This window comes from Sceloporus undulatus, chromosome 1 (genome assembly GCF_019175285.1).
Source record: "Sceloporus undulatus isolate JIND9_A2432 ecotype Alabama chromosome 1, SceUnd_v1.1, whole genome shotgun sequence".
NCBI classification, from domain to species: domain Eukaryota; kingdom Metazoa; phylum Chordata; class Lepidosauria; order Squamata; family Phrynosomatidae; genus Sceloporus; species Sceloporus undulatus.
Window position 1 is genome coordinate 265,672,832 of NC_056522.1, and position 21,893 is coordinate 265,694,724.

General features: G+C 39.5%; 1 protein-coding gene across 4 annotated transcripts in view; it reads left to right on the forward strand.

Moving 5' to 3' along the window:
• Positions 1-21,893, forward strand: part of AP2A2 (adaptor related protein complex 2 subunit alpha 2) — an 88,897-nt gene that overhangs the window by 19,818 nt on the left and 47,186 nt on the right. For all 4 annotated transcript variants that reach the window (XM_042441351.1, XM_042443023.1, XM_042442210.1 and 1 more), the window contains 3 exons: positions 2,348-2,416; positions 19,620-19,762; positions 21,437-21,630. In XM_042441351.1, coding sequence (XP_042297285.1) covers positions 2,348-2,416; positions 19,620-19,762; positions 21,437-21,630 — 406 coding nt within the window. The remainder of the gene's footprint in view (positions 1-2,347; positions 2,417-19,619; positions 19,763-21,436; positions 21,631-21,893) is intronic.

Here is a 21,893-nt window from a genome sequence, read left to right on the forward strand (position 1 = left end):
TAATAATAATAATAATAATAATAATAATAATAATAATAATAATAATAATATTTTAATTTTTATCCCGCTTTTCCAATGATCAAAGCGGCGCACAGATTAGACAAAAGTACATCGAAGTAAAAAATGATAAAAACAGCATTTAAAAACAGTAACAATACAATAACAGGGCCAGCTGAGTGGGGGATCCATAAACATTGCAAGGTCATTAACAGAAGGGGTGAACCATAGAGTAACATCTCATGGGGGAAGGCTTGAGAAAAGAAGAAGGTCTTAAGATTCTTCTTAAACAGATCTAAAGATGTGGTGGAGCGGAGCTCGTCCGGGAGATTGTTCCACGTTTTTGGGGCCGAGATAGAGAAGGCCTGTTGCAAGGTCCTAACATATCGTAGTGTTGGGACCTCCAATAAATTCTTCCCTGCCGACCTGAGTATGCGGGGCGGATTATATGGAGAGAGGCGGTCCTCCAAGTACCCTGGGCCCAAGCCATTTAGGGCTTTATAGGTCACTACCAACACCTTGTATTGAGCCCAGAAACAAATAGGCAGCCAGTGAAGATCTTTCAAGATAGGTGTTATGTGGTCTGACCTGGAGCATCCAGCGACCAATCTTGCTGCCATATTTTGCACTAACTGTAGTTTCCGGGTTTGGTACAAGGGTTGCCCCATGTAGAGCGCATTACAGAAATCCAGTTGATGTGTCAACTGAAGTTGGTACCATGCACTCCTGGCTACCACCTCCACCTGAGATGACAGCTGTAGAGACGAGCCCAGGAGTACTCCCAAATTGCGAACTTCATCCTTTAGGGGAAGTGTGACCCCATCCAGGAGTGGTTGACAAATCTTCATCTCTGGACCAGGGGTCGCTATCGCAAGCATCTCCATTTTCTCTGGATTCACCTTGAGTTTACTTTCCCTCATCCAGCCCATTACCGACTCAAGACAGGCATTTAGAGGAGAGATGCCATCCTTAGTCACTGCAGCACTCAGGGACATAGAGAAATAAATTTGGGTGTCATCAGCATACTGATAACACCCGTGCCCCATGATTCTGGATGATCTCTCCCAGTAGCTTCATGTAAATGTTAAACAGAATGGGTGACAGAATGGCACCTTGACAAACACCATTTCACTGTTTTCAAAGACACCATTTTACTGTGCCATTGTATTTCATAGGATTTGAGTATTCAAGGATTTTGATATCTTTTCGGGATGTCCTGGAACCAAACCCCAGTGGATACCAAGGACCCACTGTATGTGCATCTTAAATCATGTAGCGTTTAAAGATAAAAAACAGCATTTACCAATGTAATTGCAGAAGGACTAGAAACCACCTAGTGCTTTCAGCCAACAAGATGCATATCTATAGTTTTTTTGTGGGTTTTTTGGGCTATGAGGCCATGTTCTAGAAGAATTGATTCCTCGTGTTTCACCAGCAGCTGTGGCTAGCATCTTCAGAGATGCATTTCTGCCAACTTGTACTATTCAACAGTTCAAAGTACAGTACAACTAACATACTAGGACTAGTTTCCAGATGGTCTTCCGAGGTAATTCCATGTACATCACAATAGACAAAATCGGGCATAACATAATCCATGCCACTTCACCAGGTTGTTGTTGTTATACTTCTGTCTTACCTCTTCCCCCTCCCCTAGACAGTTTGGGATTCAAGGCAGGTTAAAACAGTTAAAACAGGCATAGCTAAAACAATAATATGATACACACATTCAAAAGGTGGCAGTTGTGTGTGATTGTGTGCTTCAAGTTGTTTCTGACTTATGTTATCCCTAAGATAAACATACCATGGGTTTTCTGGATAAGATTTGTTTAGAGCAGGTTTGCCTTCCTCTGATGTAGAGAGATTGTGACTTGCCCAAGATCATCCAGTGGGTTTCAGTGGCTGAGCAAAGATTGGAACCCTTGTCTCTCAGAGTCCTAATCTGACATTCACACCTCTACACAGCTTTGGCTCTCTAAAATGTGGTAAAGCTATTTTTTAAAAAGTGATTAAACTATAAAAACATCAAAACCAGTGAAAATATAAACTGTTTAAAAAACAACAAATAGACATTCCAGCACATTTTGATGACTTTCTACTGTCAAAAGCTATCACATGCTGCCTTGCATTTTCTGCTGTCCTTCTTTCCAAAAATGCTTAGGGCACTTGATGAGCAAGAACTGAAATGTTTACAGTCGGCGTAAAGCATGCCCGCGTATAACGCGGGTGCACTGTATTTATCTACTAACATTAGTTCTTTGCTTATTTCTTTGTTGAATTCTGTTGATATTTTAATTTAGTGTTCTGCAAAAATGGAAGCTGTGTGTAAAATATTGCACTTCTTTGTTTCCAGGTAAAAGCAAAGAAGCTGAGATAAAGCGAATAAACAAAGAACTGGCAAACATTCGATCCAAATTTAAAGGTAAGCAACTAGTATGTTGTTGTTGTTGTTATTATTATTATTATTATTAACCTTTATTTATAAAGTGCTGTAAATTTACAGTGTTACAATGACTGTAGCTCTCACCAAGAGAACTTATATTTCATTTATACAGTGATTCAGAAACTAAGAATAGATAACTAGGGCATAGAAAATAAAATCAAAAGCTGATTTGATGCTAGTCTTTGGATCCTATATATCATATTTGTTTGCTATAAAACTTATTAAGTACAAAAAAGTGTATTTTTCAATTAGATATTATCTTTAAATTTGGGAGTAAATTAGTTTCAGAAGAATAATTCAACAGAAGGAGAAGTGAAGATCAATCTGCAGTTAAACAACTTTGTATTTGTGGATCAAAAGGAGACACTTTAAATAATTCACTGTGGCCAGGTTTTGAAGATTTCATTTGATCTATTTGTGCCTTTAGGAGAATATTACTGTACAGTTAAGACACTGTTTATACTGAGTTGCATTCTTACTTGGTATCGTGGGCCAAATTCAGAAAGAAGCCATTGCATGGTGGTAAAGACCATGCTTTTTATGCAAAAGGTTTCAACCCATGGTATCTCCAAGTCAAGGTAAAAAACCCTTACTCTGAAACCTTAAGGAGCCACTGCCAGTCAGAGTAAATGAACAACAGGTTCATGTAAGCAGAGGAGCATTGCAGTGTATTCACTGAAGCCTTACATATTAACTATATGTTACAATTACTCTGCAAAAAGGAATGAAGTTACCTATCATTAATTTTTGTTAATAGTAACATATTTTTTTATTTTTTAATTCACAAAATTTATTAAAAATACTATACATATATACATCACATACATACATCACAAAAGTAAAAGCAGAGATCACATGAGATCTTGTAACATATTGCAGATATCGTTACATAAAACATAAAATTTAGCTTTACATGCTATCCTTTTTATTTATCAGTATACTTCCTTATCTTTGTTCTATCATTTTTAGCAACAAAATTTTCTATAATCTCTAGATTTTTATTTTACAGGAGGTAGTGAACTCAGATATTTTATGAGTTAACCATACCTATAATATATATATCCATCCCCCAAAAGTATTATAGTTGGGTAAGCTGTTATTAAAATAGTAAAAACAGAAAAAGCATGGTTACTATCTTCATTTCTTATTTTGCTTAACTAGTAAATAATAGTAACATAAATAATAGTAATATATTTATGCCTTTGCATTTGAAAAAATAGACAAGGGTGTATATGCACTGCACAATTTAAGTTGTTTGACACCACTTTGACTGCCTTGACTATCCTACAGAATCCTGGGATTTGTAGTTTAGTGAGACACCAGTGCTCTCTGACAGACCAGACTGAATACCTTACCAAACTACAAATCCCAGAATTCTATAGGATAGACTCATGGCAGTCAAAGTGGTGTCAAACTGCTTTAATTCGGCAGTGTGGATACACCTTAGGACTGTGAGAGTTTATTGTACAACTTTTTCTCAGTTAGTCTCAAAGGTGCTACAAGATACCTTTGCATACTGATATTCCAGACAAAGGGGTGAAACAGATGGTCAAAATAAGCACATTTCTGGCTGGCTTCAAGGCAGGGCATTTAGACGATGCATGCCTTGAAGCCGGCCAGAAAGTACTTCCAAGCCACGTTATAGGGAGAAAAGCTGGACTAAAAAGGAGCTGGATTTTTTCTTCTTCTTTCCAGAAAGTGCACACCTTTCCATGTATGTACAAATGCACCAATGCCAGAGCAGCTCTAAAGGGGTTCTCTTTTCAAACCTTGACCCTAATTGTGCATTTAAACACCCCGTCGTAGGCATGAATTTAGAAGGGACAGAGCTGCTGTACCCAGTCGGTGAGGTGGCAATGCCCAAAAGAGAAACTGACACCTCTCATGGAGATGAGTAGAACATACACGAAACAGACAGTCAAAGAGGGGGCATGGAGTGAAGGGGGCATGATTGTACCTTGCCAGCATTTGCATGGGCTCACTTCTGCTCCGATGCCCTGTCCAAGTGAAGCACTGCACATGCAAATGTGTGCAGATACAGGGACAGCCATCCAATGGGATGGCAGTCACTGGCAGTTCAGTCGTCTGAAGGTTCACAGGGTTGGTTGGGGGAAAGTTTTAAAAAAAAAGTACCCAGCAGTGCAGCTTGAAGCCGTGCCATGTGCTCATGACATGCACACTCCAGCCACCTTGGAAGTGTGCGGTGCAGTTGGTGGGGTTTCAACGTGGCTTCGGAAATGGCAGCTTCAAGCCGCTTTTTCTTGCCCATCTTTTTCGCCCCTAACACAGCTATGTCTCTGAATTCTATCTCTTTTCATAGTTTTGCCTTTGTTACTGGAAAAAGATACTACTGTGTATACTAGACTATAAGTCGACCTCGTGTGTAAGTTGAGGACAGGTTTTGGAACCAAAATACAGATTTTGATCTGATCCTTGTATAAGTCGAGGGTAAAACTTAGAGGCATGTAACAAAGGACAGAAAGGAAAATTATGCCAAAGAACTTACAAAATTCTGCCAGGCATAACTGTTTGTGCTTTTCCAACCCAAGCATCCAAAAAGGTCAGAAGTGGAGCTATTGTGGACTGAGTAGAAGGGACAGAGTAGAAGGGCTTTTCAAGCCATGGATGGTTGACAGAGTTGGTGCTTCTTTTAGGTGCTCCTCTCCCACTTTCCCCAGAGAAAGAAAGTGGTTCCTTTTTTGACCCATGGATAAGTCGACCCAGTTTTTTTGGGGTCAATTTTTTTGACTAAAATTTCTAGATTTATACATGAGTGTATACAGTAGTTACAAGTAACACATTGTTTATAAATTTTTTCTTCCAAACTCTATAGTTAACATTGTAACTATTATTTGCCTTTTTAATATTCCTTGGGATAAGCTTGAAAAAATTACTTTTGGACTGCAACTCCTAAAACTCCCAATCAGCATGGCCTCCAATGTGCATAGCAGTTGTAATCAGAAACAAATATTTCTGAGTTCTGACTTTGGGTCATTGCATATCACGGTACATTACCTGCTGTTCATTTTACTGTAACGTGAATGCATTTAAAGAATGATAATTATGAAGATGTGATTATTAAGGTCCAAAGTATTAGGAATGTGGAATGCTTCTTGTAATCTCCCATTGTTCAAAGAATGTCCATAAAAGCAAGCAAATAAGTGTAGCGGATGATATACTGTATTTTCTGGCGTATAAGACTACTTTTTAACCCAGGAAAATCTTCTCAAAAGTCGGGAGTCGTCTTATACTCCAGATGTCATCTTATGGGGCAGGTGCTGAAACTTCCGAGCCAGACTGGAGAATCTGCGATCGCCGCATATGATCGCCGTGGCTGCATCCCCGCCGTATGCGGCGACCGTATGAAAGCACCAAGGATGGCACTGTATAAGTACGGTAGAAGAAAATCCACTGACCAGGATTCATGGAAAAAAGTGACTTAATGCGGTCCCGATGACGAGGTGAGGGGGCGCCTCACCGGGGAGGCGTAAGTGAAGGGCGAAGGAAGCTGCAGGCATCTGGGGTATGGAAAAAGAGACATGTTTGCACTACCACTCTGATAGTCTTGGAGACAGGAAGGGCTGGGCAGGCAGGGAAAGCTGACCAATCCAACAGGCTTTGTATACAACAAGTTTTCCTGCTAAGTACCTGCATGTCATAAGCATTTGAATTAAAATTACCATATTGAAATCAAATCTGATGGTTTTTTAATTTTTATTTGGTGTGCGTTAGAAGAGGGGTAGTCTTATACGGCAAGTGTATCCCAAACTCTATATTTTAACTGGAAAAGGTAAGGATCGTCTTATACGCCGGAAAATAAGGCAGTTCTTTCCTCTTTAGAGGCATCATTGCAGTCATATGGTATCTGACTGCAATCAAGGTGTATCTTTACACCATGGTTATAGCAGTCTGATGCCACTTTAATGTCCATGTCTCCATCATAAGGAATTCTAGGGTTTGCAGTTTGATTAGATCCTTTGAATTAGCTGCTACATACTTCTAGTTTATCCCTAACCTAAAGTACTAAAGCTTCCTATATTTCCATGTTCCTCCCCAAACTACAAATCCCAGAATTCCATGGGATGGAGTCCTGACAGTTAAATCAACGTGAGCATGATATGTCTATGTAGTGTGGTCCCTCCAATAACAAGTAAGCCCTTTGTATTAACTATAATGCATGACCAATAAATGGTACAGGCGGCTCTCCTTATCCATGGATTTTTTTTATCCATAGATTCAAGTATCTACGGCTTGAAAATATTTTTAAAAAGTATAAATTCTCAATAGCAAACTCATTTTCCATTTTATATAAAGGATATCATTTTGCTATGCCCTTGGATTTAACGGGACTTGTACTGCCACAGATTTTGTTATCCACAAGGGTTCCTGGAGCCAAACCGCAGCAGATAAACAAGTATTTTGAAAGACAACAGACTAGATTATGAGAACTGAAGGTACAGCAGACTGCAGGTGATTCTGGCTTAATGCTCAACTGCAGAATCTTTTTAAAGTTTCTTCTGGGTTAATATTCTTCTTTAATCATATTCTTACATACATCCCAATAATCTTGAGTGCTTCTACAACCATCTGTGCTATACTTGGGCCACATTCCCACTTACAGATAATACGGTTTCCGAGCTGAATCGATGAATTGGTTCAGCAGCAGAGCGTGGTTCATACTACATTTGTGCCGATCGAAGCCTCTCTGGCAATATGCTGAGGAAGGGGCTAGAGGCTGCAGTGTTGGGGATTCCCTCCCCGCACCTGATCTTACTTCACCCTCCATGGCATGGCGAGACATGTGGCTGCGGAAGGTGGCAACAGCAGTAGCTCATCAAAGGGGGGCCACTGGCCTCCTCTGGGAGAGGGAGGCCATCCTTGCACTGGACCATTGGTGCCATCCCACCGCCTGTCCCTTGAGGTACCTGGGGGTTTTCAGGTGGCTCCCCAGTGAACCCCTGGGAGGAGGAAATGGTGCTTAGGGAAGCAGCATTGGCAGCTGCAGCCATTGCAGCAGCCACATTTGTACAGATAGGACCCCCCCCCCCCCGGGAAGCTTGGGAAAGGGGGCAATCCCACCTTTGCCCACGTCATAGGGAGCAGATTTAAATCTGCACTGGTTCGCTCTTGCACAGAATTGATTTATCAAAAAAGAAGCGGATGAAATCAGGATTGTGGGAACCAGGGTCTTTTGAACCAAGCCACAATCCGGTTTAAAAGGTAGTAGGAATGAGGCTTTTGTTAGTCACTATTGGAGCAAGGTGGAATGAGGTGACGACTGGGATTTCAGACCTTTTCCTGGACTGTTCCAATAACATAATATATTCTGTGTGAGCATTGCTATAGGCTGTTGTTAGAAGATTAACCCCATCTGTTTATATTTCCAATTATGGTCTACATGCTGATTTTGGATGGGTTTCACTTGTGTAGAAATGTGAGGAGTTTCCCCTTCCTTTCATCCTTAAATTGTTTATGTGGCATAGGTGGATGTATGGGCATGGGGAGATATTAATTTCATGCTAGAAGAGGCAAATCTATTTATTAGTATTTGACAAAATTGTTGCTATGAAATCTCCTGTCAAAATTCAATAAAAAGTCTTTTAAAAAATGCCTTGTTTCTTAATAATGTGATTATTTTCAGCTGAAATAAGCAAGCCACTCCTCTTTTCTGGCCATACTACAAAGTGTGGGTAGCATCTCTTGTATGCTGTTCTGTGCAAAGCAACACACCTCAAAGAGATAATTCAGAACTCTTAAGGCTAAGGTTATTTCACTTCAGATCTGAAAGTCCTCTATGGTTTTCCTGTCTGTTCTGAGTGTGAAGCTGCCATGGAACTAGCATAGTATGGATCGACTTTTCAGAGATTTGAAGAGAATATAATAGCTCTGTGTGGAAAGCTCTCACAAACAACTTCTGTCCTCCTTTGGCCTCTAGTCAAATAATTTTTGAACTGGGTTGAGTGCAGACTAGCATCTGGCAGTTACCAATGTATGGATGTCTTTCAGGTACATGGATGTACCTGATGGGTGTAAAAGATAAGTGTGGATTTTGCTAAAACTGCATGTATATTGAGTAGTTGATTATACCCTTGCAAATTAGAGAAGAGCCATGTTGGGATAGCTAAATTCACATGTGGCTTCTTTCTTGTACATAATCTGAATGCATAATAGACTATAATAATGCAGGACTTCTTTCTGGTGCCTATTTTGGATACATAATAGGCTTTTTTACAATTTAGATGGAGATGTTTGAGCTTGTCTTGCTTTAGGTTTTGGCAGGCCCTGGGGAGCCACAGTTTCTCATACCTCATTTTCTACTGTATTGGCTGGTAAGGTTCAGAGTAATGGGTTTCAGTAACTGGAAGCACTACAACACATGAGTTAAACATAGTAAATTTGTTTTGGAATACCCAAGTAGCAGACTATTGCTTGATTCCTGCTGAGATCTCTGCTTGCCTCCTGTTTAAGCACGTTCATGTGTTTTCTTTTCTGAAAGCAAAACACAAATTTATTGAGGTCTTACTATGAAAGGTGAAAAGTAAAACAGTAGCTTCTATCAGCAGTCCATTTCTGTAGAATATGTTTTTCTCATTGGATGGACAAAGGAAAAGTATTGCTTGGCATAAGTCTGTTTATACGCTAACACAATGTTTGGAGATTAGTTTTGCTGCTGCTTATTTTTTCCTATCTTTTTCCCGGCAAAGCTGTTTAAAGTGTTTCTTAACCTGACAAGAAAAAAAATAACTTTTTTAAAAAATTAAGAAAATGCTAGCAGTCATACAACCCAGTCTTGTTTTACATATCCTGTAAAACACAGAGTGATGGAGACAGTGTAAGTGTGGCACATTCCATGAGATAAGAAAATGTTCTTGAGTAACACTGGTTAGAAGAGATAGTGGTTTGTCTCCTGATGCAGATATCATTGTCAACTGAATGTGGCATTGCCCTTCTTGGAAAAGGAGCCTGAGTAGCAACCCAATTAGGAGTGGGCAGGCCATTTCATGGCAGACTAGAGCTAGTATATTGGAATTAATTATATATCAGTGCCTCTGGAAACCTACGGTTTGGGGGATTATATTCACAACTTAAACATTAAATGTATTTAAGGAATCTACTGTCATATATATTGGGTTTCTTCCATTATGCTATATAATTTGTTTATACAGAATTAGCTTATTAGGATATGTCATCTCAACTCCCCATACACCAAAGGTAAATGAAGTACAGCATGTTGAAGGACCTGAATAAGCAAACAGTCTAAAGACATAGGGCTGGAATAAGCAAACAGTCTAAAGACCTCATAAAAAGCTGGCTTCTAGCTGCAGCAGGGGCAAAAAGCCGGTTTCATGCCGGTGCAAAAAGGAGCGGCTGTTTACCACTTCTTTTTTGGCTGGTAAAAAGGCAGATTGGGGCTGTGCTATGCAGTTACTGTGGCCCCAATCCGGATTGTCAGTGGTAGCTTCATGCTGCCCTTTGCCAAGAAAACCCTATGATAGGTTTGCCTTACGATCACCATGAGCTGGAATGACTTGTATGTACACAACAACAAAACAACTTCCAAAGAAGTCACCCTTCTTCTGTAGAGGACAACAGAACTAATTTCTGAAGCCCTGAATAGGGATAATGTGGCTTTAGCAACTGGTTTCTAAGCATCTTTTTGTTAACATACTTAAATTTTGGAAGTTGCCAAAATATTTGGATTGAAAATGGAGAGTAGCATTTTTCTAATGTCCAAATGTAATGTATTGTAAGTACCATGACTAGGCATCTTAAATATTTGTAGTGTTTGTTTATTGGGCACTGTGCTCTAGCAAACGTAGCTGTGCTCATCTGGATGTGATTTTTAATTTGTGCCGACAGAGTAAAAAAAAAAAATCTTCAAAAACACAATCATATAATCTATTTCTACTCTTAGAGAAACACATCATTTTCATAATGTAATGATATTCTGTGTAGTACATCTGTAATACTGCAGTTATTTCAGTTGGGGAAACTGCTTCATCCAGCAGCTTGCAAGGTCAGGCTAGAGTTGCCTACAGTTAAGGATTAGATACAGCATCTTCAGTCATGCAAATAGATGTTGGCTTCACATACTTAATTCAAAATGTTAATTATGCCCTTACTGCAATTATACTTAAACAGCAAATCTAAAATGCCAACCACAGATGTTGTCAAAATGTCAGGAATAAACTCTTCTAGAACATGGCCACATAGCCTGAAAAAAACACAAAACACTATAGCAAATCTAAGGTTTGGAAAATAAAGTTTTCTTGTCAAGATTTGTTCAGAGGAGGTTTGTCATTGCCTACCTTTGAGGCTGAGAGCATGTGACTTGCACAAGGTCAACTTGTCTGAGCAGGGTTTCAAACCCTGGTCTCCAGAGTTGTAGTCCAACACTCAAACCATTACGTCACGCCGGCTTTCACATGCTGATTTGAAATAATTTTACGTGCAATTTAAAGCAGATCTTTTAGGATATTAGTGTTATTAACTGAATGCCAGACATTAATCAAATTACTCAGTTCTTAATTTTCAAAATGTCCAGAGGGAGAAGCCAAAGCTGCATAAGCTAAAATACATTTCTATCTTTAATTAGTTATGCATCAGCTGAAGATGGTTTTTCTTTCCCTCAAGCTTTGCCCAGATACTTACTTCCCTTCAATAAAATATTCCCATTGATCTATGATGAATTTGGCAAGCCTGAGAAGACTTTGTATGGCGATCATCGAACTAGATAGGGAACATAGGAAACTGCTTCATATAGAGTTCGAAGACTATCGATTCAGGGCCGGAATAGACAGGCCCAAATAAAACTGTTTCAGGTCACTTTGGAAGTATACTATTTAAATGATGCATGCATCCTAAGAGGCCAGAAGCTGCGCTAAAGCCAAACTCCAGTCCTAAGGACTGGAGCACAGCTTTGGCGCAGCTTCTGGCCTCTTAAGATATGTGTGTTATATAAACATCATACCTCCAAAGTGACCTGAAACAGTTTTATTTGGGCCTGTCTGTTCGGGCCCTCATTTACCCTGGTATGGCCTGCACTAATTGCCATTAGTGCTCTGTAATTTGAGGCACACTGCTTTCTCATCTCTGCTCAGCTCCTGGTGGGTTTGTAGTTTGGGGATGTTCTTGGACTCTTGAGGCCAGGCTGATGGTATGTAATAGGATTTTCTCTGTAGCAGCACCTCACCTGTGGAACTCCCTTCCAAAGGAGGTCAGCCTGGCTCCATCCATTCTGAGTTTCTAGTGGACAGGGAAGACTATGCTATTTTGCTTGGCCCTTTAATCTTAAATCTAGGGGGTTTCATTAACAGTTTAGTTTTAGAGCTGTTTTTAAAAGGGAAGTCTTAATGGGTTTTTAGTGCATTTACACAACTAGAGCATTTTAAATAGTTTTTAGTTATTTAATGTTTTTAAATTGTGTTTACTCACTGTGCATTGCCTTGGGGGCCTTGATGGGTCAAGAAATGATTAAAAAAATGCTAATAATCATATTTATTTATTTATTTATTTATTTATTTATATCCCACCTCTTCCACTTTGAGGATCGAGGCGGGTAACAACAAAGTTAATACAATATGCAACAATAAAAACAAAAAGCCCCACAAGGTCCCAACCCAACCCTTCCTCCCAACTATAAAATTAAACAGTAAAAGATGGTTAAAAAGTATATAACAATACATCAAAATTAAAAAACAAATCACAAAAAAGAAAAATAATTAAAAGAGGGGGATTCAATTGGTTCTAGACATTATCAATCGGGGAAGGCCTACCGCAAGGGAAAGGTTTTTGTCGCCTTTTTAAAAGCATCAAGTGAGGATAATAGGTGAATCTCTTCTGGCAAGTCATTCCAAACACTGAGAGATAAACAGAGAGAGAGACAGAGAATCACTCTAGCAGACTTTAAACCTCAAGTAGTTGTAATATCAAGACAAGCTCCACCAGTTAGCAAGGTTCTAAGGCATGTAGGGCTCTAAATATTATCACCAGCATCTTGAATTCAGAGCAGGAGCCAATTGGGACCCAATGCAATTGTTTTAAGGTCAGTGTTATATGGTTTCTGTATAAAGTTCCAGTTGGCAATCAACTACTGCATTCTGCTGCAGGTTCTGAATTGTCTTCAAGGGTAGATCCACATAGTAATTTATGCTGCAGTAGTTTAATCAAGAAGTTACTCATGCATAACCTATTGTGTTTAAGTTATCCCTCTCCTGAAAAACTGTAGCTGGCATATGAGTCACAGTGTCCATCTTGGACTCTAGTGACAGAGATGGGTCTAGGGCCTGTTACAGACAGCCAAAATAAAGCTGCTTCGAGTCACAGTGGAGGTATGGTGTTTCAATGATGCATGCATCCTAAGAGTCCAGAAGTTGCACCAAAGCCACGCTCCAGCCCTAAGGACTGGAGCATGGCTTTGGTGTTGCTTCTGGAGTCTTAGGACGCATGCATCGTTGAAACACCATACCTCCACTGTGACTCGAAGCAGCTTTATTTTGGCTGTCTGTAACAGGCCAGGGAGTACTCCAAAACTATGGACTGCTGTCTCTTGAGGAGTGCACTCCATCCAGGGCAAGTAGCTTGCCCAGTTTCTGGACTGGAGAACCACAAATCCACAGAGCTTCCAGCCTATAAAGATTCAGCTTCATTTTGTAGGCCTGCATCCAGTCTGTTATCTGCACACCCTCAGTTGAGCTTAGTGTCGAGCTCAGTACAGTAATCTAGTCTTAAAAGAAGCAAAGTATGAAGATCAGAAACAAGATGTGTCTCATATGTCTGATTCCTACAGTTTAAACAGAAAATAATCACCAGGTGGTTTCCAGCAATTAATGATTACAATGTATAAAACTATGCAATGTTAAAAATGCTATTTTAGAAGTGGGTTGGAAAGTAATGAGAGTCTAATGCCATGGCCTGGACAGGCTTGTATGGGTGGAAACAATCCTACAGGTGATCTCATTCTAACCTTTCTGGGCTTTAGAGCTCAAAAACAGTATTTTAAATTAAGCCTAGAAATTAATATGGAACCACTACATCTGGTAGCTGATAGTTATTGAAATATATTTCTGGCTAAAAGGACCCCCATGGCAATACACAGTTAAATGGTTGTGGGGGAGGAGATTAATTAAAAATGGAGCAAGCCATTTTCAAAACATTAAAAGTATAAACTAGAAATTTTAAACCGAATTTGACTAGCCTGTTGGAAACAACAACCTTGCCACATATTACAATTGACAGTTGGGTTGGGTTTCCAAATGTATTTGTCAGAATTACACTTTTCAGTATAAATTCTGAACAAGTCCAAAGTAGAGGCAAACCATACCATGGATCAAGAAGCTTCATCTTTACATTACATAGTAACCTTGTACCATCTATATTAGGTGAATCTATCCCAATATAACCTTTAATTTTGCTGGTGTGTTTGGTTTCTTAATGATTCTGGGTCACTTTGTATCCTGTAGACTTTCAGTTGAAACATAAAAACATCAGTTCATCAATTCTTGTAATCTGAGTTTTTTTTAAATCTTAAAAATATTTTTATTCCCCTGTTGTATATATAACTGAAAAAGGTTTGCTAGTAGCCACCTCTGAATATAATTTAGAATATTTAAGATCAGAAGAAAGTAGATCTGTAAGCTTTTGCCCTCTTTTGAGTAAAAAATTGCATGATGAGCTAGGTCAGTGCAACAAAAAGCCTTTCCAAGAAAAGGAAGTCTCCTTTTGACTCACTCATTGTATATGGAAAATGCTGACTTGCATTCTTTCTTCCTGTTTCTTTTGAATTGGTCTCTGGCATCAGAATTGGTGGGATAGAAAAAGATAAACTGCTAAGGCAATGTTTCTTTCTAGTTGTTTTCTGAATGGCTAAGCTCTGAGTTCATGGGAAAATGTGCTGGAGTCAGGATGGTGACTGTCCAGTAAGATTTACTGAATGCATACACCAACTTTCACATGTACATACAAGAGTGTTTGAAGCATCTCTTAAAATAATAATGCTTGAGTAGTAAAGTAAAGGTGCCTGATGGCAGTAGAGTGAGATTATACAAAAGGGCAATGAGAAATCATGGAATATATACAGAATATATAGTCATTAAATGTGAATAGAAATCATTTCTATACCTTGGAATTCATAGAAAGACTTTACATCTTCTTCCAATTCCCATGAAACTGCAATTGCAGTAGCTGCTGAAATTACAGAGTGGTAAGAAACTGACCACTCTGATGCCTACTACGACTCATGCATTCAAAATTAATATATGTTATCACCAACAGAAATGGCTATCACAAATTGAATATGGCCACAGTTTAAGTACAAGGGCTATTTTACTATGTCCTTTGATGGAGGTGTTTGAAAATAAGCCTATACATTTGGCTCTCCATATTCACGGTCTTGAGACTCACGGTTTCAATTATTTGCAAGGTCAAAGCCACTAATGTGGGCATTCCTCCTCCCTTTCCCTGCCTGATCTCTCCTTGGGCAGCCCTGGCTGGGCTAGATCGGGGAGGCAAAGACAAGAGGTGCCCTCCCACCCCAGACCCTTCTCCTCCCTGAAGAGGATGGGGAAAAGAAGAGTCTCAGAGGGGCCAAGGCACCTCTTGCCTTCTCCTCCCTGATCCTCTCCTTGAGATGCCCAGGGAAAGGATTGGGGAGACAAAGCACCTCTTGCCTTCTCTTCCCCATCCTCTTCTTGGGATGCCCAGGGAAAGGATCGGGGAGGAGAAGGATCTCAGAGGGGCCTTCCCCGTCCTCTTCCTGGGCTACCCAAGGAGAGGATTGGGGATTAGAAAGAACAGGGAGCCAATTAAAGGGATAGGAGGGTGAGAAAAAAGGAATGTGCAGACCTACTCCTCTTCCCCCACTCACCCTTCCCTTTAACTGGCTTCTAAGTGGGGGGTGGAGTTATTTGCAGTTTTTCCATATTCTCAGGGGTCTCATTCCCCTATCCCCCATGAATATGGAGGGGGGACTGTAGTGTGCACCGACAGATACGCACACTTCTACAAAATATTATACCCTTGAACCTAACTCAGTGAGAGTGATGTTTTATTTTATTTTTTATTCTCAAAGCATTTCTGCACCATTTGGCCCAGCAGCCAATTGGACAGGGATGCTTTCCAACAGTGGGTGGGGCCAAGGGGGCAAGGACATTGGCAGGGTGAGTGCCGTTCTTGCCTGCTTGGCACATTTTTCCACCATGCAAGAAAAACGGCAGAGCCCATGAAGTGCACAGCTATGGTCCATGCAACAGCCTTTAATAAGTGCACAGCTTACTTCTCTGAAGGATTATTTAAAGGCTAAATACATTTAAATACCCTGTTCCTTTTAAATACCCTGTTATGTCCGGTTGCTGATCACAGAGCAGCTAAAATAGTTGTGGACTGACAGAAGCTTTTGTGGGCCAAATTGTATGTTGAAGACCAAGAGGTTTCTCTTTCTTAACCAAAAAATTTCCAAGGTGGTTTACAACAAAGTTGACAGTACAGTAAAATGTCCACTAGTCCCTAACTTGCAAGATTGTTCTCTTTTTGCTGGTACAGGGAAATGATCCATCTCTCTTTCCTCAATTTGAGAGTCGTGGCAATATTACAGTGTAGAGAGTAAAGTCATCACGTTTGCCTAAGAGAGATTATTTTTAGGTTATACTTTGGTATTTTGGTCATAAATGAGTCCCTTGCTGCATTCGTACTACTTCACCAGTTATCTGCTATATAAGGATGAAGATGGTCTCGTGTGCCGCCAGCTGTATGTAGTAGGGCTTCTGAATGTCTTTTTGCTAAGAAGGAAAATTGCCAAGAGGCAAACATGTTCCTAGTTCCTTACAGTTGAATTACTCACCCTGTTCTTATATAACATTTTGCTTTTTCATAGTTGTTGCCATTTTGCAGTGAATACTAGTCTGCAGCTGTGTCACCAAGCTATCATCACTGTGCAGCTAAATAGTACAATTGGGGAAACATGCAGGAGAAATCTAAGAACAGACTTTATTGTTGAAAATAATAATAATAATAATAATAATAATAATAATAATAATAATAAAAATTATTTCTATTTCTCTCCTCTACCTGTGGATTGAGGCGGGATTACAACAAACTAATTATTCCAACAATAAAAACATATGAAATACATTCAATAAAAACAATAGCATATTACCAATACAATAAGGTTAATAAAATACAATTAACTTTCATAAAACATACAGTACTAATGAGGTGGGATATTTTACAGCAAATTTGGTGGATAGGCTCGCCGGAAGAGATCCGACTTGAGTGCCTTCTTGAAGGTATCTAAGGTGGTAATAAGACGGATCTCTTCCGGCAAGTCTTTCCATAACTTGGTGGCTATGGCAGAAAATGTTCTGTGGGAAGTTGTTGTTAACCTAGTTTTTGCACTCTCTAAAACTTTCTTCCCAGATGTCCTGAGGGTGTGGGGCCGATTGTGTAGGGAAAGGCATTCCCTCAAGTAACTCAGGCCCAAGCCATATAGGGCTTTAAAGGTAATAACCAACACTTTGTATTGGGCCAGGAAGCTGATCGGCAGCCAGTGAAGAGATTTTAATATTGGTGTTTTGTGGTCAAACCTAGATGTTCCAGTGACCAACCTTGCTGCAGCATTTTGAACCAATTGAAGCTTCCGAACTTGATAGAAGGGTAACCCCATGTAGAGCGCATTACAGAAATCTAAACAAGACATCATATTGTTTGCTTGTGTGTTTCACAGGCCATTGATTGAAGCATGCCCTTCTCTTTAGAGTATATTCAAGTCATGCTTCTAGTCTGTAGGATTGTTTATTTGAAGTAGCTGGGCAAATGCACAGGTCTGTTAAATATGTCTAATTTAGTACAGGTCTTGGATAAGTAATTAGCAGCTGTTGTCCCTTACCAACCTGACTAGGAGTCTGTTGGATTGCTTAGCAAAGAATTCTCTTTGCTTCCACAGTGCTGTAATATTTAATGTACTGTATAACGGTAGTGGAAGCATCTTCAGGCAGCACTGAATGGAATGTAAAATACATTCAACCCAAATGCTTCTTCCTGACCTCTGGCTAATCCAGCACAGTGTCCAGTTTTTATGCCAATATGTTTGAAATGATGTGTCAGTACATAACAGAAGGAAATGTTTTGCGAGAGTGAATAAATTGAAGATGCGTTTCTGGGTGTAGACAAAGCCACATTCCCTGTGTGCTGGAGGCCCGGATCAGTTCCAAAAACAGAGTTCTCTTGGCATGCATATGTGAACAATTGTCAGAATGGCAAAACAGAAACTGAATAAATAAAAAATAGAAGACAAAAGTACAACAGACTGCAGACCTGCAACTAGCCTGATCCCATGCATTATTACTGTTTCTCCAGTAATACATGAAATATTGATAATTTCAAAAATAACAATCAGTTGCAACCTGTTGCAGTGAGAGATATAAAAGCATACCTGCAAATCTGAGCAGGCAGGTATATAAAAAAGCATTTATGATACAGGAGCAAGCTCTAGGAGTATCTGATATCTAGTCTTTTGCCAGTTAACTACAAAACCTACTCAAATCACCCATTTCCATGTTCAGAAGTAAAAATGTGAAGTAGCACATAGTACAAATAATTGTGTCTCTGCATGTCTATTTGAAACTAAGAAAGACAAGCAGAAAGCATTTCAGTTGAAAACATGGGCAGCACAGTAGGTTTAGAAAACATTCACAATCCACAGAAGAAATCATTTCAGCAGACCCATTCACTGGACATGCTCAGTAGTTCCCATCTATTACTGGAGGACTCAGGAATGGAGGATTCAATGGAGATTCAGCACATGACTGGAGAAGAGGAATCAAGCAGCACTTTCTGCCTTGGTGTTAGTCTCTCACCCAAACAGGGGTTTCAGTCGGTTTTGCTAATTGAACCACTGATAATCTGGCCCAAACAATTTGATCAAAAAAGCGAGTCTATGAAGACCAACTGATGGCTGCATAGAAGTACTTATATCTGGAATTTCAGTCAACTGTTTGGAATGGGAGCTAGTGAAACCAGGTTCTATCCAGCATTTAGTGGATTATTTCTACACTTGACATCACTTTAACTGCTATGGCTCAATGCTATGGAATTCTGGGATTTGTAGTTTTGTGAGATATTTAGCCTTCTCTGTCAGAGAGCTTTGGTGCCACAACAAACTACAAATCCTAGGATTCCACAGGATGGTGTCATGACAGTTAAAGCAGTGTCAAACTAAATTATTTCTGCACTATGGATTAGACATGTGTCAAAGTTTCTGCTTCTGAGCTATATACTTCTTGATGTTTATTCTAACAACAGGAGATTTCAATATATATTTTTAACAGGATCATTTTTTTTCTGATCAGCTTTCCTTGTAGCCATCCTGAAGAAAACAAACATACTGTAATCATATTCCTACTTCTCTGAATTATAAAATCCTAACACATGCAGTGTGGTGAATAATTTAGGGATCCCTAGAGCTGTCCTCCCATAACCAATTTACTCTTGACATGAGTCAAGATTTCATATAGTTTGGATGTATTTAGAAGGGACATGTTAGTTTTATAATGATGGCATCTTGTCACGTTCTCCAAGGAAAGGGGCAGGCTCACCAGAACATAGCTTCAGGCTCTACGTTTTTAGCTCAATTTTATTTATTTTTCTTACATCCCTTCTTTCTCTTGGCACAGACTGATTAGATGAAATTTAGTAACAGGATTTGCTACTTGACAGAGGAGATGGGCTGTGTAATGGCATGCCAAAGATGCAAGCCTTGGAAATAGCTTGGAGTGTTATGGAGGGAAATAGGGAATGTTTGTGTTTTTCCTCAGTAAGGAGGTACAGAAAATACAAAAATACAGGATCACAAGGTACCTATTATTTGTGTGTAAATCTGAGATTTCAGAGTTATTCCTCCTCTCTGGTTATGAGTCAGTGAAGGAGATTTCTCCCATCTTTCTCTGTGATCAAGATGAGGGTAAAGAACATAGGATTCCCAAATTTCTTTCCTATCTAGATATTGATCTGTTTAAGCAGATCTATTTAGCTTTTGCATGTGTTACATCATGCTCTGGGACCCATTCCAGTCACACCAGTCTTGTGCCTTAGCAATACTTCAGTGATGGTTTATGTCAGTGTGATAATCTGAATGGAATTATAGTGTTTCTGTTGGAGTTATGTTTATGCCTTTTATTTTGCTCATTAGGTGATAAAGCCCTTGATGGCTACAGTAAGAAAAAATATGTCTGCAAGCTGCTTTTCATCTTCCTCCTGGGGCATGATATTGATTTTGGCCACATGGAGGCTGTGAATCTACTGAGTTCGAACAAATACACAGAGAAGCAAATTGTAAGTAATGTCTTATCCTTGCATAGCAATGAAAAAATACAGTTTTCCATTAGCTTTGGGTGAACTGTGAAAGATGAATAAAGCAATTATGTTTCCTTTATTTCTTGAGTTTTGCATTGTGTACACCACTGAAAAGTGCAGTGTTTTTCTCTGTTGTTATTGGATGACATAGAACATCCTACTCCTAGGCTGCCACTCTACCAAAATGTTATAGATATCAAAGCCTTTTTGGGGGCTAAGAGGTGAAGAAAATTGGATGGTGGGAATAGGTCCATTTCACATATGTTTGTGGAAAGAGCTCCAACCCACCAAATAGGGTGTTGGAAAAAAGTGCCCATCAAGACAATGCACTGCATAAATCTGAATCCCACATGGCAGTTTGGGGTTTAAGGTGAATCTTTAGCTCAGTTAGAGCTGATCATGATAGGCAAGATTGGTACCCAACTCCTCACTCCAGGCTGATAATTTCCAACCAGCAGTTGATGCACTATAGTGGATAAAATCTGCAAGAGAGATAGGCCAGCTATATGCCAAAATGGAATTTCATCTTTAAACAAGGCAAAAAGTGTGAGTGGGAGAAAGCTAGTGGTTTCAAATTGTCAAACTTTTAAAATTATGGCAGATACAGCCTAGGTTATCACCATATTTTTTCTGGCTTTCCCTTAATATGACTTAATATAAATGTATGCTTAAATGATGAGGCTTTGTATAATCCCAAGTATCAAAGAGTTGGAAAGAGCTGGATTATAACTGTAAAATTAAAAGTGGAGATTGAAAGGACTGTGTGTGGAGTTGTGTTCAGGAGTACAGAGTTGCTTCCAGCTCCTTTCTTTGGATTTTTGTGCTCCTCCGAAAAGCTGCTTCTAAATGTCAGGGGACCCTTTTGACAGGAGAGCACCCTGCAGTATAGTTAATGTTGCCACGTTTTCAAAACAGCAGTAAGGTACTGTCAAAATTTGTGACATGGAGGGTTTGACAATCAGAAAATAGTTATTAACAAGCTTGTGTTCTACCCAAATACCCCAATGAAAGTATTTATTTCAGTTAACCTTCAGTTAACCCATGTATTTTGATGCAAAATTAGCATATTATTCACTTTCATAAATTACATGTTGCACACATTTAAGTCTTTATGAAGGGCCTACACTCAAGAACATAGGTTTGCTTGGCATCCTGTTTAGTCTATATAAAAGCTTTCCAAGCCTCAAATAGGGGACATCCTTTATAATAAGGGACACCTGCCAGCTCCATAAGGGACAAGTTTTCTGGCCCTCAAATAGGGTACATCTCTTATAATTATGGACACCTGGCCACTCTAAAAATAAGAGGTGCAGTCAGCTTGGGAAGGAAGTGGCAGTTCCATTCAGAAGTGCTTTCCATTCATAAACAACACTCTGGAACCCATTCAGGAAGACTTTCTTAAATTGTTTTGATCTGCCTGTGTCTGAACATGAGCTCAGCAATATTCTACCTGTCTCCAATCACCTGATATTTGGTTTTCCTTGTAAAGAATGAAAACTGGTTGCACTGGACGTATATCACTTTTGACCAGGATTTAGTGATGAGAGAACTGATTAATTTAAGTTATAGCTGAAGAGGCATTTTTAGAAATTATGAGTATGCATATTAAACTTTTCCCCTCCTACCCACCACTAATTCTTCTCTTAATTCCAGGGCTACCTGTTCATCTCTGTACTTGTGAATTCAAACAGTGAATTGATACGGCTGATAAACAATGCAATTAAGAATGACTTAGCCAGCCGCAACCCCACTTTTATGGGACTAGCTTTACACTGCATTGCCAACGTGGGTAGCAGAGAGATGGCAGAAGCATTTGCTGGAGAAATTCCAAAGATACTTGTAGCTGGGTAGGTAATGCCTATAGATTTCCAGTGCTAATAAAAGAGCAATTAGACTAATTCTTCTGATGGAGACAGGCATCTAAATGCTGGCATGATTAAATTGCCTGACTCTTCTTATTGATGCCCATGGTCTGGAGCCACTTCCTAAAGGAGGTCCACCAGTCCTCTTCAAGTGCTGTGGTTTTTTTAAAGTGTGGAGATTCGTCTTTTTTTGAAAGCATTTTCTCTGTTACTTGTGTGGGTTGTATCCTTGACTCTTGTGGCTGGTT